The sequence below is a fragment of the Vicia villosa genome, linkage group LG6 (assembly GCF_029867415.1).
Source record: "Vicia villosa cultivar HV-30 ecotype Madison, WI linkage group LG6, Vvil1.0, whole genome shotgun sequence".
In the NCBI taxonomy this organism is placed as follows: domain Eukaryota; kingdom Viridiplantae; phylum Streptophyta; class Magnoliopsida; order Fabales; family Fabaceae; genus Vicia; species Vicia villosa.
Genome location: NC_081185.1, coordinates 95,742,997 through 95,759,471, shown reverse-complemented (window position 1 = coordinate 95,759,471; position 16,475 = coordinate 95,742,997). Strand labels below are relative to the sequence as shown.

The 16,475-nt window shown below is 35.6% G+C and overlaps 2 protein-coding genes across 3 annotated transcripts; one reads left to right on the top strand and one right to left on the bottom strand.

Moving 5' to 3' along the window:
• The first annotated feature begins 2,203 nt into the window (after nucleotides 1-2,203).
• Nucleotides 2,204-3,238, top strand: LOC131609358 (uncharacterized). Its single transcript, XM_058881040.1, has 2 exons — nucleotides 2,204-2,617; nucleotides 2,695-3,238. The coding sequence occupies exons 1-2, from the start codon at nucleotides 2,303-2,305 to the stop codon at nucleotides 3,139-3,141; spliced, it is 762 nt and encodes a 253-aa protein (XP_058737023.1). The 5' UTR covers nucleotides 2,204-2,302; the 3' UTR covers nucleotides 3,142-3,238.
• LOC131609357 (pentatricopeptide repeat-containing protein At3g09060) lies at nucleotides 2,303-6,283 on the bottom strand. Of its 2 annotated transcripts, none has more exons than XM_058881038.1 (3): nucleotides 3,669-6,283; nucleotides 2,953-3,071; nucleotides 2,303-2,737 (listed from the first exon to the last, which is right to left on the bottom strand). In XM_058881038.1, exon 1 carries the CDS (start codon nucleotides 6,275-6,277, stop codon nucleotides 4,133-4,135), a length of 2,145 nt encoding a protein of 714 aa, XP_058737021.1. In that variant the 5' UTR covers nucleotides 6,278-6,283; the 3' UTR covers nucleotides 2,303-2,737; nucleotides 2,953-3,071; nucleotides 3,669-4,132. The 2 variants fall into 2 exon arrangements, with proteins under 2 accessions (XP_058737021.1, XP_058737022.1); XM_058881039.1 differs by having other exon boundaries at nucleotides 3,688-6,283.
• Nucleotides 6,284-16,475: the final 10,192 nt, after the last annotated feature.

Sequence of the window (16,475 nt, the reverse complement as noted above, 5' to 3'; positions counted from 1 at the left end):
TATATCATATAAGAAAATTTATTGTTCTTGAATTACCAATTTTTTAAATTACACCTTTTTGAACAGATTTCTTATTCTATTTTATTTCTTCTTATTCTACTTTCTTTCAGCTTTCTTTTCTCTTTGCCACTTTTTCGATTTTCACAATATATTTTGATATCCCATCAGCTCTGTTGCGACAGGCTATAATGTCTACTTTGCTTGCAAATGTGTATTTCCTTCTTTCCATACACACCACTTCTTTTAAAAACCATCATTTGTCTCTTCAACCTCCTTTCTCACACTAAACTAAGCACCAATTGTGAGATGTTTTGTCTTCTTCATAGAAACAATATTTCTAAAAACAACTATTAGAAAAATGTTTTGTAATGGATCAATGTTATTTTTTTTCAATCTATTTTAAAAAAATTACAATTATTCTACTTTCTAAAAACAACTATCTTTAAAATTTATTCTATTTCATGTACTAAAAAATCAATAAAATATAATAATTGATATTAAATTTTAGATTTATGGTATAATATTAATATTATTTTGTATTACGGTTATTATTAAACTAAGGTGAAATTAAAGAAAATAAAAGTAAACATACTTAAAATAATGTATAAATTTAAATGGCTTTGGCTTACAATTGGAATATTTGGATTATGTTGTTGTTCTTTTATGCTTAATGTATTAAAAAATAAAATAAATAATTTTAACAGGAGAACATTCATATCTTATTCATGTTGAACTATATATTATTCATATAAAACCATTTTGATAATAAATAGAAAATATCTTGATTTTAGTTTATAAATTCTAAGGCATGACATTATATGAAAAGAGAAAATATCTTGATCTAAATGTTTTTACGGGTACTAGACATTTTTGTATACATTTAATTATTATTTTTTAAGGTACCAGACATTTTTCTATGCATTCAATTATTATTTTTTTTACGGGTACCAGACATTTTTTTATACATTTAATTATTATTTTTTAAGGTACCAAACATTTTTCTATGCATTCAATTATTATTTTTTTTACGGGTACCAGACATTTTTCTATACATTTAATTATTATTTTTTCACGGATACCAGACACTTTTCTATACATTCAATTATTATTTTTTCACGGGTACTAGACATATTTCTATACATTCAATTATTATTTTTTAACGGGTATCAGATATTTTTCTAATAAAAAATGTATATCTGAAACAAATGCGCGTCACATACCAGAACCCGTGCACACGCACGGGTTAGTTACTAGTTTTTGGAAAAGTTATATCTCATGTGAAGTTATACCAAGCCATCAATATTTTATTTAAAGGAGTATTATTATTTTTTAGTAACGGTGAATTGGTCACTGCTTCATAAATGGTCTTTCTTAGTGCCTAAATAATTGGCATTCAATCCATTCATTATAATAATAAATAAATAATTAGAGTAATATTTTCATCTCCCCTAATCCATGATAAACTCCTTCATTTTTTTTATAAGTTATCACTATTCTTCGGATAAGCTCATTCTTTTATTTCATTCTAACCACACATCAATGTTAAAATTTTTGAGAAAATTTAATCATCTACTACAATATCGGATCAAAGGATTAGTCCCTGAAGTTAACTAATGTTTTTTCTATTATTATTTTTCAATAATTTATTTTACCATTTAGTTTTTATTTTTCGGTGATTACATTATTATTAAAAAATATAATTATTTATCACAGACTAATATGTACTATATATAATTAATCAATAATCATGTAATTTTTTTTTAATGTTCCACTACTATCCCACCTCTCCTATATATTTCTTCATGCTAGCATAAGAATTAAACTTTTAAATGTTAGGTTGAGACTATTTTAAGGTCATATCTTCCTCTTCATTTTCTCTTATATTTTGTTTTCATTTTATTAAAAAAATCACATTATATCATAATAAAACTTCGGTAATATTCTTTTCATCTTACTCGCACGCTTTTCCCATTTCAATCTATGTTTTACTTATTTTCTTACAATTGATATTTTTTTATATTAAAAATATGATTAATAAAATTAAGAGCAAATTATACAAACTTACCCGTGCATCGCACGGGCAAACTACTAGTTATCTAAACTAAAAGGGAGTGGATTCTTTCCAGCAAAAGACAAAAATGTCCCCATCTTTGATACAATGGATAACATAATGGGAGGTCCAAAATACTTGCTGTTAATAACACTTAAATTTGGTCTTGCTGCATTCTCTTTCTCCCTCAGTTCAATATATTTGTTTTTTCTTTGAACCCTTGAAGATACCTACTTCCACTGTTATGAGAAGATGATGATTGCTCTCAAATCCATAAATCCTTCCTTTAGACTTAATAACATCAAGTGTAATATCTACAACAAAAGAAGTTCTACTTTGTGCCTCTGCAAATTCAATGAGTCTGATTCTCAAGCTCCTCAACCAGGAGATACAAAAAAACAAGAACTACTAGTCCAAATGGCCATGCTTCAAGCTCGAAAAATCCGTCTCACGGATTATCTAGATGAGAGATCAGCATACTTAACCCAATTTGGTGAAAAGGTTAACGCCGAGTTTGAAAAGATTGGAGAAGATGCCCTCAAAGGATTAGATGAAGCTGGTGCCAGAGTATGCCTTCACTTTTGAGCTAGCCATGTAAAATGTTACATCAATAATGAACTCTTATATTTACTTGTATTTAACAGATAATTGCAAACATGGAGAGCCAGATGCTAGAATTAGAAGAATCTGCAGAAATTAACAGACAAGAAATTCAAGAGTGTGAAAACGAGTTAGAGGAGTTTGAAGTTCAAATGGAAAACGGAAGAAATGAAGGGCTATTCTTTAAGAACCTCAGAAAGAAAGTACCTGTTGTTGATAAAGTAAAAGCCAAAGAGGAAGCAGAAAAAATTAAAGATGTAATCAGAGAAAAGGCTGGAAGCCGAATCAGGAAAAATGTTTACCTATTCTTCATTGGCCTGCTGACCTTTACAGTAGTTTATTCTATTGCCTCGCCATCATCTGATTGGAGAAAAGTGGCAGTTTTTGGAGCAATTCTCGTGGCTTTGATTTCTCAGTTCACCTATGAACAAAACATGTCAGTAGAAACTAAAACCACAAGAAAGATCAACAATGAAGAGGAAAATAAATGAGTTCAATTTTTAGTGTTATTTGCTGCAAGTTTCTGTGGTAAAAACCGCTTATTAATTGATATTGCATGATATAATAAACCCTAGTATAGTTTTACAACATGGGCCTGATATTATCATGCAGATTTGCTTTGGCATTGACAACCGAAGATATTTGGTGATATCGCTAAAATCACCAAAATCCAAGTAACTGGGTTATCATGTAATGCTTATTGAATTCTTTATAAATATGTCAATACAGAAAAAAACATATTTTCTCAAGCTTTAGAAATGTACCTTTAGAAGCTAAATTTAACTTTGGTGAAAACCGCTTATTAATTGATATTGCATGACATAATAAACCCAAGTATAGTTTTACAACTTGGGCCTGATATTATCATGCAGAATTGCTTTGGCATCAACAGAAAATATTTGGTGATATTACTAAAATCACCAAAATCCGAGTAACTCGGTTATCATGTGATGCTGATTAAATTTTTATAACCTATGTCAATATAGAAAAATATTTTTCTCAAGTTTTAGAAATGTACCTTTCCCAGCTAAATTTACCTTTGCATCTTCCATCATGTAAATAAGTACCCTGAGAAACTAATAACTATACAAGGTCATTCCTTCTGTGTAGCTTAAAAAATTAGTGTACCAAACACAGGAAAATAGTAGTAATTGCTGCGTGAAACTCCAAATGCCTTAAAGAAAACGACCAACTGATGTATGGCTTGAGGCAGATTAAAAAATTTCCCACAACAAAAACACAACGACTCTTTCTGTTCAGACAACTGCAAACTGCAGGCACTTCCTTAGGGCAGGTTTCAACCTGTATTGCACCCATTTACCCATACCAACAAATGCAGCTTAGGTTCAAACCTAAACATATCATTTATCCTATTTCAGGGGGGAAGCCAACAAAATGCTTGTATATCGATCGAATATGCCTGTAATTGATGAACTCAACAGGCATGAGGAAAAAGTGGGAACCAAACCAAGTTATTTTAAGTCAAGTTGATTCACCAAAAAATATCACAGCTCTAACTAGTATGTTCCATGTAATAACAGTTGGCATAACACCATGAGCCAAAGCTTCATTTAGATACCTAATTGCATCTGTTACTCTACCACAAGTGCAGAGTCCATTAAGAGTAATATTATAAGAGATGATGTCAGGTTTTAGCCCATCTCCTGAGATTTGAGCCCAAATATTTGATGCCTTTTCACAGTCCCCAACTTTGTAAAAACCCTCCATAATGGTATTATGTGTAACAAGATTAACACAGCTTCTCTTTCTCATCATCCAATATAGCTGCAAAGCATACTTCACTTTACCAGAAGAACAAAGTCTATGGATGACAATGTTATGCATTGTAATATCAGGCTTAAAGCCCTTTGCAAGAAACTGATAACACAGCCTAAGTGCCGTGTCATTCTCATTCATCTTTCCCTGACAAAGACCATCTATCAACATGCTGTATGTGATAACATCTGGCTTCCACCCTTTCTCCAACATTTCCTCAACACAATGGTATGCCTCGGGAAATCTTTCTGCTCTACAAAATCCATTTATAAGAATATTATAAGACACAACATTAGGTGAGCAACCTTTGGTGCTCATTTCCCTAAAGACTTGAATAGCACTATCAACTTTGTAATGTTTCATAAACCCATCAATGAGTGCATTGTAGACATGAGAGTTCAATCTACATCCACGCTTATGTGTCAAATTCAAAACTCCTGCCGCTTCATCTAATCTTCCCTCTCTGCACAAACCACTTATCATTGATGAGTACGCAAAGGCATCCACATCACCGCCTCGATTTTCAGCCTCTTCCAACACCCGCGAAGCCTTATTCACATACCCATTCTTACACAAACCATGAACCAATATTCCATAAGTAGCTGACTCTACACAACAATCCACCTCACACAAACCCCCCCACAGATTCATTGCTTCATCCACCTTCCCATTATCAAACAACCCTTTAAGAAACACATTATAGCTTACAACATTACGCGAACCACATTTCCCCATCTCCTCCCACAGTACAAAACCCTCTTCAACCTTCCCAGCTTTACACAACCCATTAAGCATTGCATTACAAGTAACAACATCAGCTTTAACCCCTCTCAAAACCATCTCCTTATAAACCCTTTTAGCTCCATCCAAATCCCCAGCCTCACACAACCCATGAATCAAAGCACTATAAGTAAAAACATCATGCTTCCAATCATTCATCTTCATCCTCTCCCATATCTCCAAACTCTCCTTAAACCTCCCACACCTACACAACCCACTAATCATAATATTATAACTAACAACATTCGGAAAAACATTTTCCACCCTCAACAACCTCTCCCACATCTCCTTCCCCTTCGAAAAATCACCCATTTTAAAAAACCCATCAATAATAATATTAAAACAAGTAACATCCGGCTCAACGCCTCGTTCAGACATTTCATCAAACACTTCCAATGCAGTATTCAAATCGCGACTTTTCACAAACACCCCAATCAAAGTTCCGTAAGTAAACCTATCAGGCTTCAAACCCACACTCCACATCCACGTTACCAACTTCCTCGCCTTCTGAAACTCACGCTTCTTACACAGAACCTTCATCAAGACATTATAAGTCTGCACATTAGGAGAAACCCCCGCAGTTTCAAAATAAGCAAAGAATTTCTCCACCCGGTCCCATTGATGAGACTCAGCAAAAGCATTCAGCAGTGTATTGAACGAACGAACACCAGGTTTACACCCGAAAACCCGACCCATGTTTTGAAAGAGTTTCAGCGCTTGATCTGGCATTGAGGTTTTAGCATAGGCTTTTAACAGAGTGAGAGGGATGTCTTCAGGGCAGTTGAAGTTTTGAGTTTTTTGGATGGTGTGGACGATGTGGGGGGCGTGGGAATGGAGGAGGGTGGGGTCGGGGGATATGCGATGGAGGATGTGGAGGAAGACGTCGGCGGAGTGGGTGTAGTTTGGGAGACGTGTGGCGGCGTGGAAGAGATGGAGGGCGGAGGTGTGGGTTTTTTGGGATTCGAGGAGTTTGAGGAGACGGTGGGGAGAGAGATATTTGGGAAGGTCCAGCATTTCGCGGCGAGGACCTAAACGAAGTTGGAGGATGCATTGCTTATTTGAAGTTTTCATTCCACAAACGTTATTTATCCCATCATTTTGAATTGAATTTTTTTTTTTTTTTTTGACAAAAGGGCATGTCCATCCTATTAAGACCACTTCATCAAATCTTAAAAGAATGAGACAAGATAAGGCGAACATAAATGAGGATGTGGATCTGAAAATTAAAAAATATAAATGTTAATCTACGCGCCTGCAAAATCCTAAAAAAAATGAGACGGGGTGGAGGCGGACACATTATAGGGTACAGGCAAAACTGGCATGTCAAACGGATCGGACACGTTTTGTCACCCCTGCTTTTTTCTAGTCATTTCTCAAAGCAAATTGAATAGGCAATTTATTATGTCAAAATTTAATCCAAAGATGTATCTTTGTAGGTATAAAAGGTGAGTTTGAATATGCATCTCCGTAAATACCATTAATTCAAAAATTAGTGGGTGGTCCAAAGATGCACCTCCAGACACTTTTGTTTCATATACTCACGTCAGACTCTTCCCTCTTTCTTCTTCTTCTCCTTCATTTTCCAAAAATACTCTAACAATACCATTTGAGCTCTCACATCCATTCAAGCTACTACCATTGGAGCTATTTATCATCCTTTTAAGCATCTCGTCTATTCACGTTTCTCTTTCTCATCCATTTGATTTGGTAAATTTTTCAAAATTCTTTCTCTTTTTTATATTTTGATTTATAGTTAGTTGTTTAAGCTACATCAATTGTTTAAGGTGTTGGACTTGATTCTTCACACACAAGAGGGAGGAGAATTGTGTGGTTTGGAAAAATATGGTTTTAAAACTTTTCGAGATTAAAATCAGAGTTTGAAAAACATTTCTATATCTAAGCAGCGAAAAATGAATATTTAATTAAAATGCGGAATTTAAAGAGTTTAAGGGAAGAAGAGGAACACCGAGAATTATAGAGGTTCGGTCAAATCAAAAGGACCTACTCTTCTCCCCAAGAATTGATCTTGAGATTTTTTAGTAGGGGAAGCTCACGAACCCCTTTATACAAGGAAATGGTGGTTGTCATACAACCATGATAATACAAGACAAAATATATGATCGTTTACGTCTTCTCCATTGAAATGTTAAGACTAAAGTGGCCAAGCTTCCTTCTCAATGGTAAATTGAAGTGGTAAGTCTTCTCTCCACAAAATATCTAAGCTCAATTTGATTTAACAGGATAACATATGACCTCTTGAGATTTTAAGCGGTTGATCTTCTCATCTATGTTTTTAAACGGGCTATCTATGAACCTAAGGCTAAGCTCATCAATATTGAAAAACTCCATCCTTCAAATGAATAAGGCTTTGTCACGGGGAAAGAGATATGGATTAGGGAGCCCCCTGTCGAGGGGAATTTGTGGGAGAAGGCTTTCCCACATGCTATAAACCTGAAGAGGAGAGCAAGCTTTCCTCCTGTTCTTAAAAGGTTTCATTTCTTCCGAAAAAATTGGCAGTTAGCCACAATTGCAGCAGCCAGAAAGGTCCATGTACAAGTACAGTCTTTTTCTTGGCGCCATTAGGATTGTATTTTCTGATCTGGTTGACCACTTCCGTCAGCAACTGTAATACGGTGAACTGACTTTTTATTTTTATAAGCAACAATGTTGCGGTGAGCAAGAGTCGCCACCGACTTTTATTTTATCCAATTAGGAAAGGTATAAAAGAACAGGAAAGACCTTTTTTGAAAAGAGATTGAGTTCGGGGGGTAGGTTATGAAAAGGGAAGGTGTAAGCATCCTTTTCATCCGTAGTTATCTACGGGCTCTTAGTTGCTCGGCTCACTTATGTTTAAAATGTTTAATTTGTTTGAAAGAGTAGTGTGCATTTAGAAAAAACACTTTTGTTTTGAAAATGTCTAAAAAGACAACGTTAGAAAAACGGGGTGCGAAAAGCATTTGGTTTGAATTATTGTGAGCAAGCACTTAAGAGCGACCTACCCTGAGTTCGAAGGGTCTTTCCTATTCTAAAGACTTTCCTTGAGCGATAGTACTATCCATACCATATGAGGGTAGGTAGTCCTATACATTGGATGTGCGGGTCATCGAAGGGTCATCGAATCTTCATAGGGACTATCCATACCATAAAGAGGGTAGGAAGTCCTATGAGATGTGAATAGTCATAAAGGCAACATGTAGGGATACCCTAGCGTTCAAAGGGACTTATCACCATTTAATCGAGGGACAAGATCATTTATACCGAAAGGCGACATCAAAGGGACTATGATCTTTAAATCGAAGGGACGTGGTGATTTTGAATCGAAGGCAGCATGTGCTAAGGCATCCCTACGCTTCGAGGGACGTGACTATTATTTTCCGAAAGGCAACTGAGAGGGGAAACCCTAAAGGTGAGTGTGTGAACAGTAAAGTGTGTTATGTTCAGAGATATTATCTTGAATTAAGGTTAGCTAGCGATTAATTTTATCTTGTCATACAATCCTATTAACCATACATCTAAGCAGTTAAATTTTGCGGAAATTAAAATGCGGAAGGTAAATGCAGAAAGTAAATCCTACGCTATTACAAGGCTTCGGGATTAGGGGGTACATAACCAAAATGGGGGGAGTGCGGAAATTAAAGCCCTAATTAAAACTATTACAACCCATATACAATTACATAATTGAAAAATGCGAGAATAATAAAGTATATGCAAATTAGAATGAATTATAAATGTCCACGAGAGATAGTCCCAATGCCTCAAGTGTAGTACATCACAACAAACAAAAGTGTTAGTCACATATTAAATATTCAAAAAAAGGAACATATTAAATTTTAAAATAAACTTAAAATATTTTTTTGTATTGATTTTATTGTTTAAATTTAAATATATTTAAAAAACTAACTAAGACTAAACCAAGTATTAAAAAAACATTATTTTAACTTTGTAAAAAATCTAAGTTAACTTAATTAAGACATAACTTGTTAAATTAAAACTAAAAAAAAATAAAATAATAAAGAATGAGTGGCTAGTGACGTGAGGGCTGAATCCTCTTATTATATTTTATAGTTTCATCATTTTATTTTATTTTTTAAAACAAAGAGATATGGTATCAGTTCTTCTTCCTCCCTGTTAATAAAACCCAGGAGATCCATTCCTTTTCAAATTTACACACAACAAAATATGAACACAAAATAGAAGAACAAGCACTTACCGGATCGAAAATGGTAACGGTGGCTAAATGAATCTCGCGGAAATCCGAAGGCTTTTGCGGTGTGGTTATAGTTGTCGAACGGTAGACTCGCGGTGGCTCTATATGAGGCGTGGTCGGCGTCGGTTCGAGTGGTAGTCGCAGCGGTGGTGCCCGGAGATTTGGGCATTCGTCGGTGGTGCTTGGACGCACGGTGGGTCTCCGACGACGGAGCTGTTGATGGCAACCGATTCGATACTCCTCTTTCAAAGTGGTTCTATGTCGTTTGCATCTCTGACTTCGTGTTCTTTTACTTTCTGTTCGATTTGCACTGTCATAAGAAAAAGAAGAAAAAAAGGAACAAACTATTGTTGTTAGTTGTATCTCCAGGTTGATGTTAATGTTGAGTTTGTTAGTATGCTTGTGAGTGAAGAGTTATGGTAGTGTTAGATGGTTCCTGTTGTTAACGAAAAGTGGTGACGGCGAGGTTATGGCAATGGTTATGTGGTTGATTTGAATTAATGATTTTTTTTGCTTTGCAGGTTTTGTGATATTGGTGTGGTTTCAATTTTGTGTGTAGAATTATGTGTTGAGTGTGGATGAGAAAAAAAAATCTTTTTTACAGTTGAAACTGAGTTATGTACGAAAAGTTTGGAAGAGAGTTTGTATGGAAAAAATAATTGGTTTCAAGCCAAGACAAAAAAAATAAAGATTAGAGATTGTCTGTGTGAGTTGGAAAATAAGGGTTAGAAATAAGGGTTTTTGGGTGAAGAAGTCTGAAAAGTGTTGTTAGAAAATAGGGTTTGTGATTATGTACGTGAATGTCAGTCCCCCAAAATTAGGATTAGTGGTTCCTATTTATACATGAAAATTAGGTCTACTAATAATGGAAAATATAATTTAAAATCAATAAAATTAAAATCAGAGTTTAATCCGATTTGATTCTTGCTAGAAATACATTGATTCTAATCTTGCTGGAAAAGTAAGAGAATAAACTGCCATTAATATATTTTTTTTCTTATTTTTATGGTTTTTTTGATTTTTTTGTGCATAAAAGTAAAAAATTAAAATTTTAAAAAAGCTTAAATAATAAATACGAAAATAACATTTAAAAATAATTTTTTTTTGTGATTTTTTTTTAATAAAAAGTGAAATAAAGTTAGAATTAAATAAGTGAAAAATGTTAGAAGTGAGATTCGAACCTGGGACCTCTCCCTTTTGTACCTTTTACCCTCAAATCCTTACCAATTGTGCTATGTCACTTAATTGAAATAAAATGACATTTATATGAAGTCAAATTTTTGGGTACAACAGCAACGAATAGAGAGAAGCTAGAATAAGCTGCCCCAGAGCCACATGTTCGCCATGGTGCAGGTGACTTGCAAGGTGAGCCTACTGTTTGGCCACTTGCATTGACCTAGAGCAAAAAAAATACAATGTGACAACCAATACGTCAAAAAAGCAACATGTTCTTCATCAGTGATGTCGGTTGTGTCTTTGTGATGGTGAGTGTCATACCCCAAAATTTTCCTTCCATATTCCATTCACAATAACTCAAGCAATTCCAAGATCCACAGTCAACTGGATTAAACCTAAAGTCAGCCACAATCCAAGCATGGTCCAAACCTCTGATCATTGGTCAAACCTCAAGTATAGAGGTGTATATCAATCATTTGATCAAAGGTTGATCATGATTTATCAGTAGAAACTCAGAGATGAACAAATACAAAAGGTTCAAATTAGGGTTTCTCTAGGAGAAAGTCAACTCAACTTTGACTGACCATAACTTTCACATGGAACATCAAAAATTCCCCACTCAAAGCCTATTCTGAAGGAAATCGGATTCTCTACAACTTTGTATCTCACAAGCCAAGGCTAGAAATGCTTCATTTGAGAGGTATGATGCAAAAGATTACAGGTCCTTTTCAAGCATCATTCAAAAGCAGTTTTTTGTCAAAGAGGATATGATCAAGATAAAAGCTCCAAACTAAAAATATGTTCCAAAGTGGCTTATAGAGGACCTCTTGAGGTTTCCAAAAAGTCTTAGAACTCCTTCATAGCTTAAAAATTGAGTGAGATATGCTTGGTTAAAGTTGGATGATTTTGGAGGCAAAATATGAAACAAAGGAGGTTCAAATTGGGATTTTTTGTAAATGGGCCTATATTTTTATGATTCAACCTTGGTCCACAAGTCATTTATGTTACCCAAACCAAGTGCCACGAATTTTACCTTTTTATTTGATTTTATATGATTTTTATTTCATTTAAAAATGATTTAAAATAATATAATTGAAGGAAAAATCAAATATTGTGTTAAAATATTCACATGAGCCAATTCCAATCACATTTATGACATATTATCATATGATTTTCGTGGTATATTGATTGGGAAAAGATTGATATAAGATTTGGCCAAAATAGAAAGTTTTCATTCAAGATTTGAATCAACTTTACAAACTTTGCAAGATTGGATTTCAAGAGGCCTTGGGCTATAATTTGTGACCTAATCTGTTGCCTATAAATACCTAACACATGCCACATGAATAAGGGTTGGAAATTCTGCAGAGAAAGCATATTCATGCACAAGAAATTTTCCAAAAAATCTCACATTCGGTTTTTGCGAATTAGAAGGTTCCAACCATATTTAAAGGATGCAAAAGCTTCCTTGAGGGTCTCTGAAGGTGACTGGACATTGGTATAGCATCAACACCCCCAGATTGTTCTCCACCGAGCCAAGGTATGTGGTTTTAAAATTGTGGCCGATTAGAATAATTCATTTGCATCCATGGTAAATTGATCGTATGTTCTGATTGTTCTTGGTGCCCTGAACGTTTCTGTTTGATTTATTTAGGGTTTGTATGCTTGAAATGCAAATCACCATTGATAGGTGAATTAGGGTTCTTAATTTTAATTTGGGGGTTTTTGTTAGAGGAAAAATTAGGACAAAACAAGGGCGTCTTCAGGTTTGCATGCTTCAGACGAGGGTTTTTGATGGGTTGCGAAATATTTATATGTACATATGTGGTAATCGCTATTTTCCAGGTGTATATGCTACGAAACAATTCGTAGCAGATTCGTAGCAAAACTTCTTAGGAATTTGCAGGTTCTTTTGGGACGATGATGATGTGTCATCATGGCACTGGCTTATTTGAATTTTCGCGCGCGTTATTTCCATATTGTTTTGGTTTCTTACATATTTTATTGGATGCGTGGGGTAAGCAAACGAGTGCGTTTGGTGGGTTTGCAAGGTGAAAGAGCATTGAGTAAAGGGACGAGGGTTCGATCCCTCGCTCCCATGTTATTTTTATAAAAAGGTTTGTTCAGTTATCCCATGCGCTGCCAACCATATAGTCTACCGTACACCCTTAGTACCTGTCCATTGGATCAATAGCCATCTTAGATCTAACGCCCCAGGATAAGTACCCATACCATGAACCTCAAACCAACCATATTGAATCATGACCCTAATAAACTAAATAATTTTAATTAGTTTATTTGTTTTAATTAAACCTTTTTAATATATTTTTGTTAATAATTATTTTTATAGATAAATATATATAATATTCATATTAAAATACAATTTGTTGTTCGTTCCGATTAAATCGATTAATCGCTATGGTCAATAATAATTTTAATTAAAATGCCATTTAATTAAGATGTAATTAATTTCTATTTGGTTAAATGGTTTCAACTATTTCATTAGTTGCGATGATTAACTTTTCTATTTTTCCTTCCCTTCTAATTCGTTGTTCTTTTTAATCGAATCAATCGATTACGAGGGGTAACGATACAAATTAATTCATAAAATTATAAAAATACCATTATTCATTATTAGTGATAATTGAATCAATCAATTAGAATTGGTAATGATACAGCTATTAATCTGTTAACTATGGTAATTGAATCAATCGATTATCGCGGTTAATAGTACAAATTAAAATCAGGGTTGTACGCCCAAATTCTAAAACACACAAAACACTTCGAATCAAACTACAGATTTTCATCCTTATTCAAAACTGCGATAGGCCATTCAAAAAGCCCCTAAAACCATCTCAAATCAAATTTCAACTCTAAGGGCGTACAACCCTTCCCCGAACTACGTAGACTCTGATCCTCCATAAGGAGGTACGTAGGCACTTGGCAACAAGGCGAGTCCCCTTCCCCATAAATCTTGTTTTCTCCCGATTTTATTTCTTTAATCATAAATCTTTAATATTAATAATCTTGCCATTAACCCTATTGTCTGTCTGTAGCCTTTCTTTATCTTTTGCCACAAACCTTATCATCACAATGCAAACTTTAGGAAAGGGTTGAGGGTGCCTAACACCTTCCCTCGACCTGAATATAGTATCTTACCCTGATCTCTTAACTGCGCGATGTTTCCTATTCGCCTTGGTAGAATAGGTGGCGACTCTAATCATTAAATTTTTAGGCAGGTTGCTACAGTGAGATAGAAAGTTGTTGTAGGTAGGGTGTTTGGTCTCTCCGATATTGAACTGTATAGGCACCAGGTCGACATCTAGGTGGTTAAAGACGGTACCAGTAGGTTTTAACCCTGTGATAGTCGCAACATCCAGAAGTGTCGGAGTAATCATGCCACAGCTAGTGTAGAAAGTGTTCGTCGAACCTTCCCAGAAGTATAAAGTCGCCGTCAGCATGCTGTGAGAGTAAGGAATACCAGTACGAGAAAGGCATAACAAGTTGTAAATGCCTAAACTCTTCCATAACGCCCCTTTTGATGGTTATAAACGTGCCATCCAAGCGCCAAACTTAGGACAATCCAAAGGAGGGGCCGTTTTGAAGTTCCTGCCGAAATAACAGGGAGAGAGAGGGTTCATAGAAGAAAGTAAGGGTTTGGTTTCTTGACTAGTGGGAAAAAAGGCGCCTCCATCAGTAGTGTAAATCTCAGAAGGGTTATCAGCTGGTAAAGGACCTAAGTAAGAAACTGGTTTACCTTCAAGACGAAAGGGAATCATTACCTGAGATTGTCATATCTTGGTCTTTTCATCTACAAAGGGAGGCTCTGGCACGTAGGGTTTGCCGTCAACATGCCGAGGCTCATAGGTTGGGGCTGGAGAAGTTCTAACTTGGTTACTTTCCATTGATAATGGGAGAAATTGGATATGTGAAGAAGAAGATTTGCAGAAGTTTAAGGTTATTCAAACTGTGAGAAGAGGGTTTCGCAGAAAACGGGAAGAAAAGGAAAAAAAGAAGCGAAGAGGCTATTTATAGCCGAAACAATTTGAAGAAAGAAGTGGAGAAGTTTGTGATCGTGGCAATGTATAGGACACGTGTGGTATATTTGAAGAATAACGTGAATCGAGCCAGCCGTCAGAGAATGCCATCATGGCGCATTTAATGAACCCACGTCTCGAGGCAGAAAAGCGTGATCCAAAGTCATGATTGTGTGACGTCACGGAAAAGACGGAACAGTAACGCCACTTTATAGGTAGTGGAAACGATGAGGTCGAAGGAAGATTTGCGGATTCATAGACGCCATTATCTCATAGGTCGACAAGTACAAATGTCGAAAATGGCATCTCTAGGGGGGGCATTTTGTTACCCTAAGATTTTTATGGACAGAAAATAAAAAGGATACCCAGCTGGTGACTTTAGAAGTTAAGGGAGTAGGCTTGCGAATGGAGGCGTTTTCAAGAAATTAAGGCTCACATGGAAAATATACGGAAGAGATGTCGAAGACACATGCAGGTCGAATCGACTAAAGTAGATATCATATAAAATAGTCAAAAGAGGCCCTGTCGGCCACAGAGTTTTCTATTTTACTTAGCAGAAAATTTATACGTTTGCATCCCTGACAAGCGCCAGCGTCGAAACCAAGAGCGGTTGAGCCTTGAAGAAACTGGCGGGAAGTTTCAAAATTCAAAAGCTAAGGGTGGTTATTTCAAGGAATCGTGCCATGCAGGCGCCAAAGACATGGAAAAATCTCAGCAGTTGCCATTTTGCTTCATTATCAGCCGTAGATTAATTTAGGCAGTTATCTTATGTACTACTATAAATAAGTCATTTTTGTGTAAAATTGGGTGTGTTCGATGGTATACTCAAAACACTCGCTGATACTCTGCCCAATTTCCGACTATAGGAAAGAAAGAGTTGCTGAGTGCTTGATGTACGTGAATCACCACTATTATTTCAATGCATAACTTTTATCTTTCAGTCATTCATCTTGATATTTTTACTTATGTTTTACTTGTTGGTCAACATTCATTCTACATTTTCACGTTCATAAAAGAGTCATTCGCACTTTATCTCGTTTAGATAAAATTCTGGATCCAACACTTCCTGTCGGTCACGAGTCACCACAGTAAGTCAGGATCTCAACATCTAGATTCATTTGTATTGTTAAACATAGGTTTTTCCTCGTCGGTCACGAGTTACCTGGAAGTCGAACCTAACATTGTGTGAAAAACCGTTGCATTGGTCTCAGCCTTAGAAAACCGTTTCTCAGGCCGTTCCCTCGACAAAGCTAGTGCAACCCCAAAATCTTAGCACTTGTCCTAAGATCAACTGGTCGATTTTGCGAGTAACCCTTAGTTTTAGGACTTTGGGAGGACCAACGGTTGTTTACCAATTTCCACAGTAAACAAAATGGCACGCCTAGTGGGACGAATGTGCTAAGTTTTTTTCATTGAGTGTATGAAACTGAGAAGTGGAAAATACACCAAAAAAGATAACAAATTTGTTAGGAGGCACAAACGCGAAATGTCCAATCCTCTTAGCCCAAAAAAGGTGGATGAAGTGTCATTGAATGCTATCCTTACCCAAGTTGAACCTTATCCTCCATTGTCAAATGTAGTCACGACGATACCATTCAGGCCAAATTTGCCTCGTTTTGGTACTGCAGACCCTCTTTATGGAATTTCGTATTCCTTAATGCCAGGGGTTCAATCAACATCGAATACGGAGTTAACTGCAGGAAATAATCAAAGTGTAAGTTTGGTTGTACAAGGGTCCGCACCTAACACAGGAAATAGAACAAATCAAAATAGAGCGATGCCTTTGTCAAATACGTCTGTGGCAGTGCTTCGACAATAGATGGATGACAACAACCATGAGTTAGTCAAC

What these genes read in the sequence shown, in the direction of transcription:
- LOC131609358 (XM_058881040.1), top strand. Translation starts at nt 2,303, where the DNA reads ATGATGATTGCTCTCAAATCCATAAATCCTTCCTTTAGACTTAATAAC. An exon ending in TAGATGAAGCTGGTGCCAGA is followed by an intron (nt 2,618 to 2,694) that starts GTATGCCTTCAC and finishes TGTATTTAACAG; the next exon opens with ATAATTGCAAACATGGAGAG.
- LOC131609357 (XM_058881038.1), bottom strand. Translation starts at nt 6,277, where the DNA reads ATGAAAACTTCAAATAAGCAATGCATCCTCCAACTTCGTTTAGGTCCT.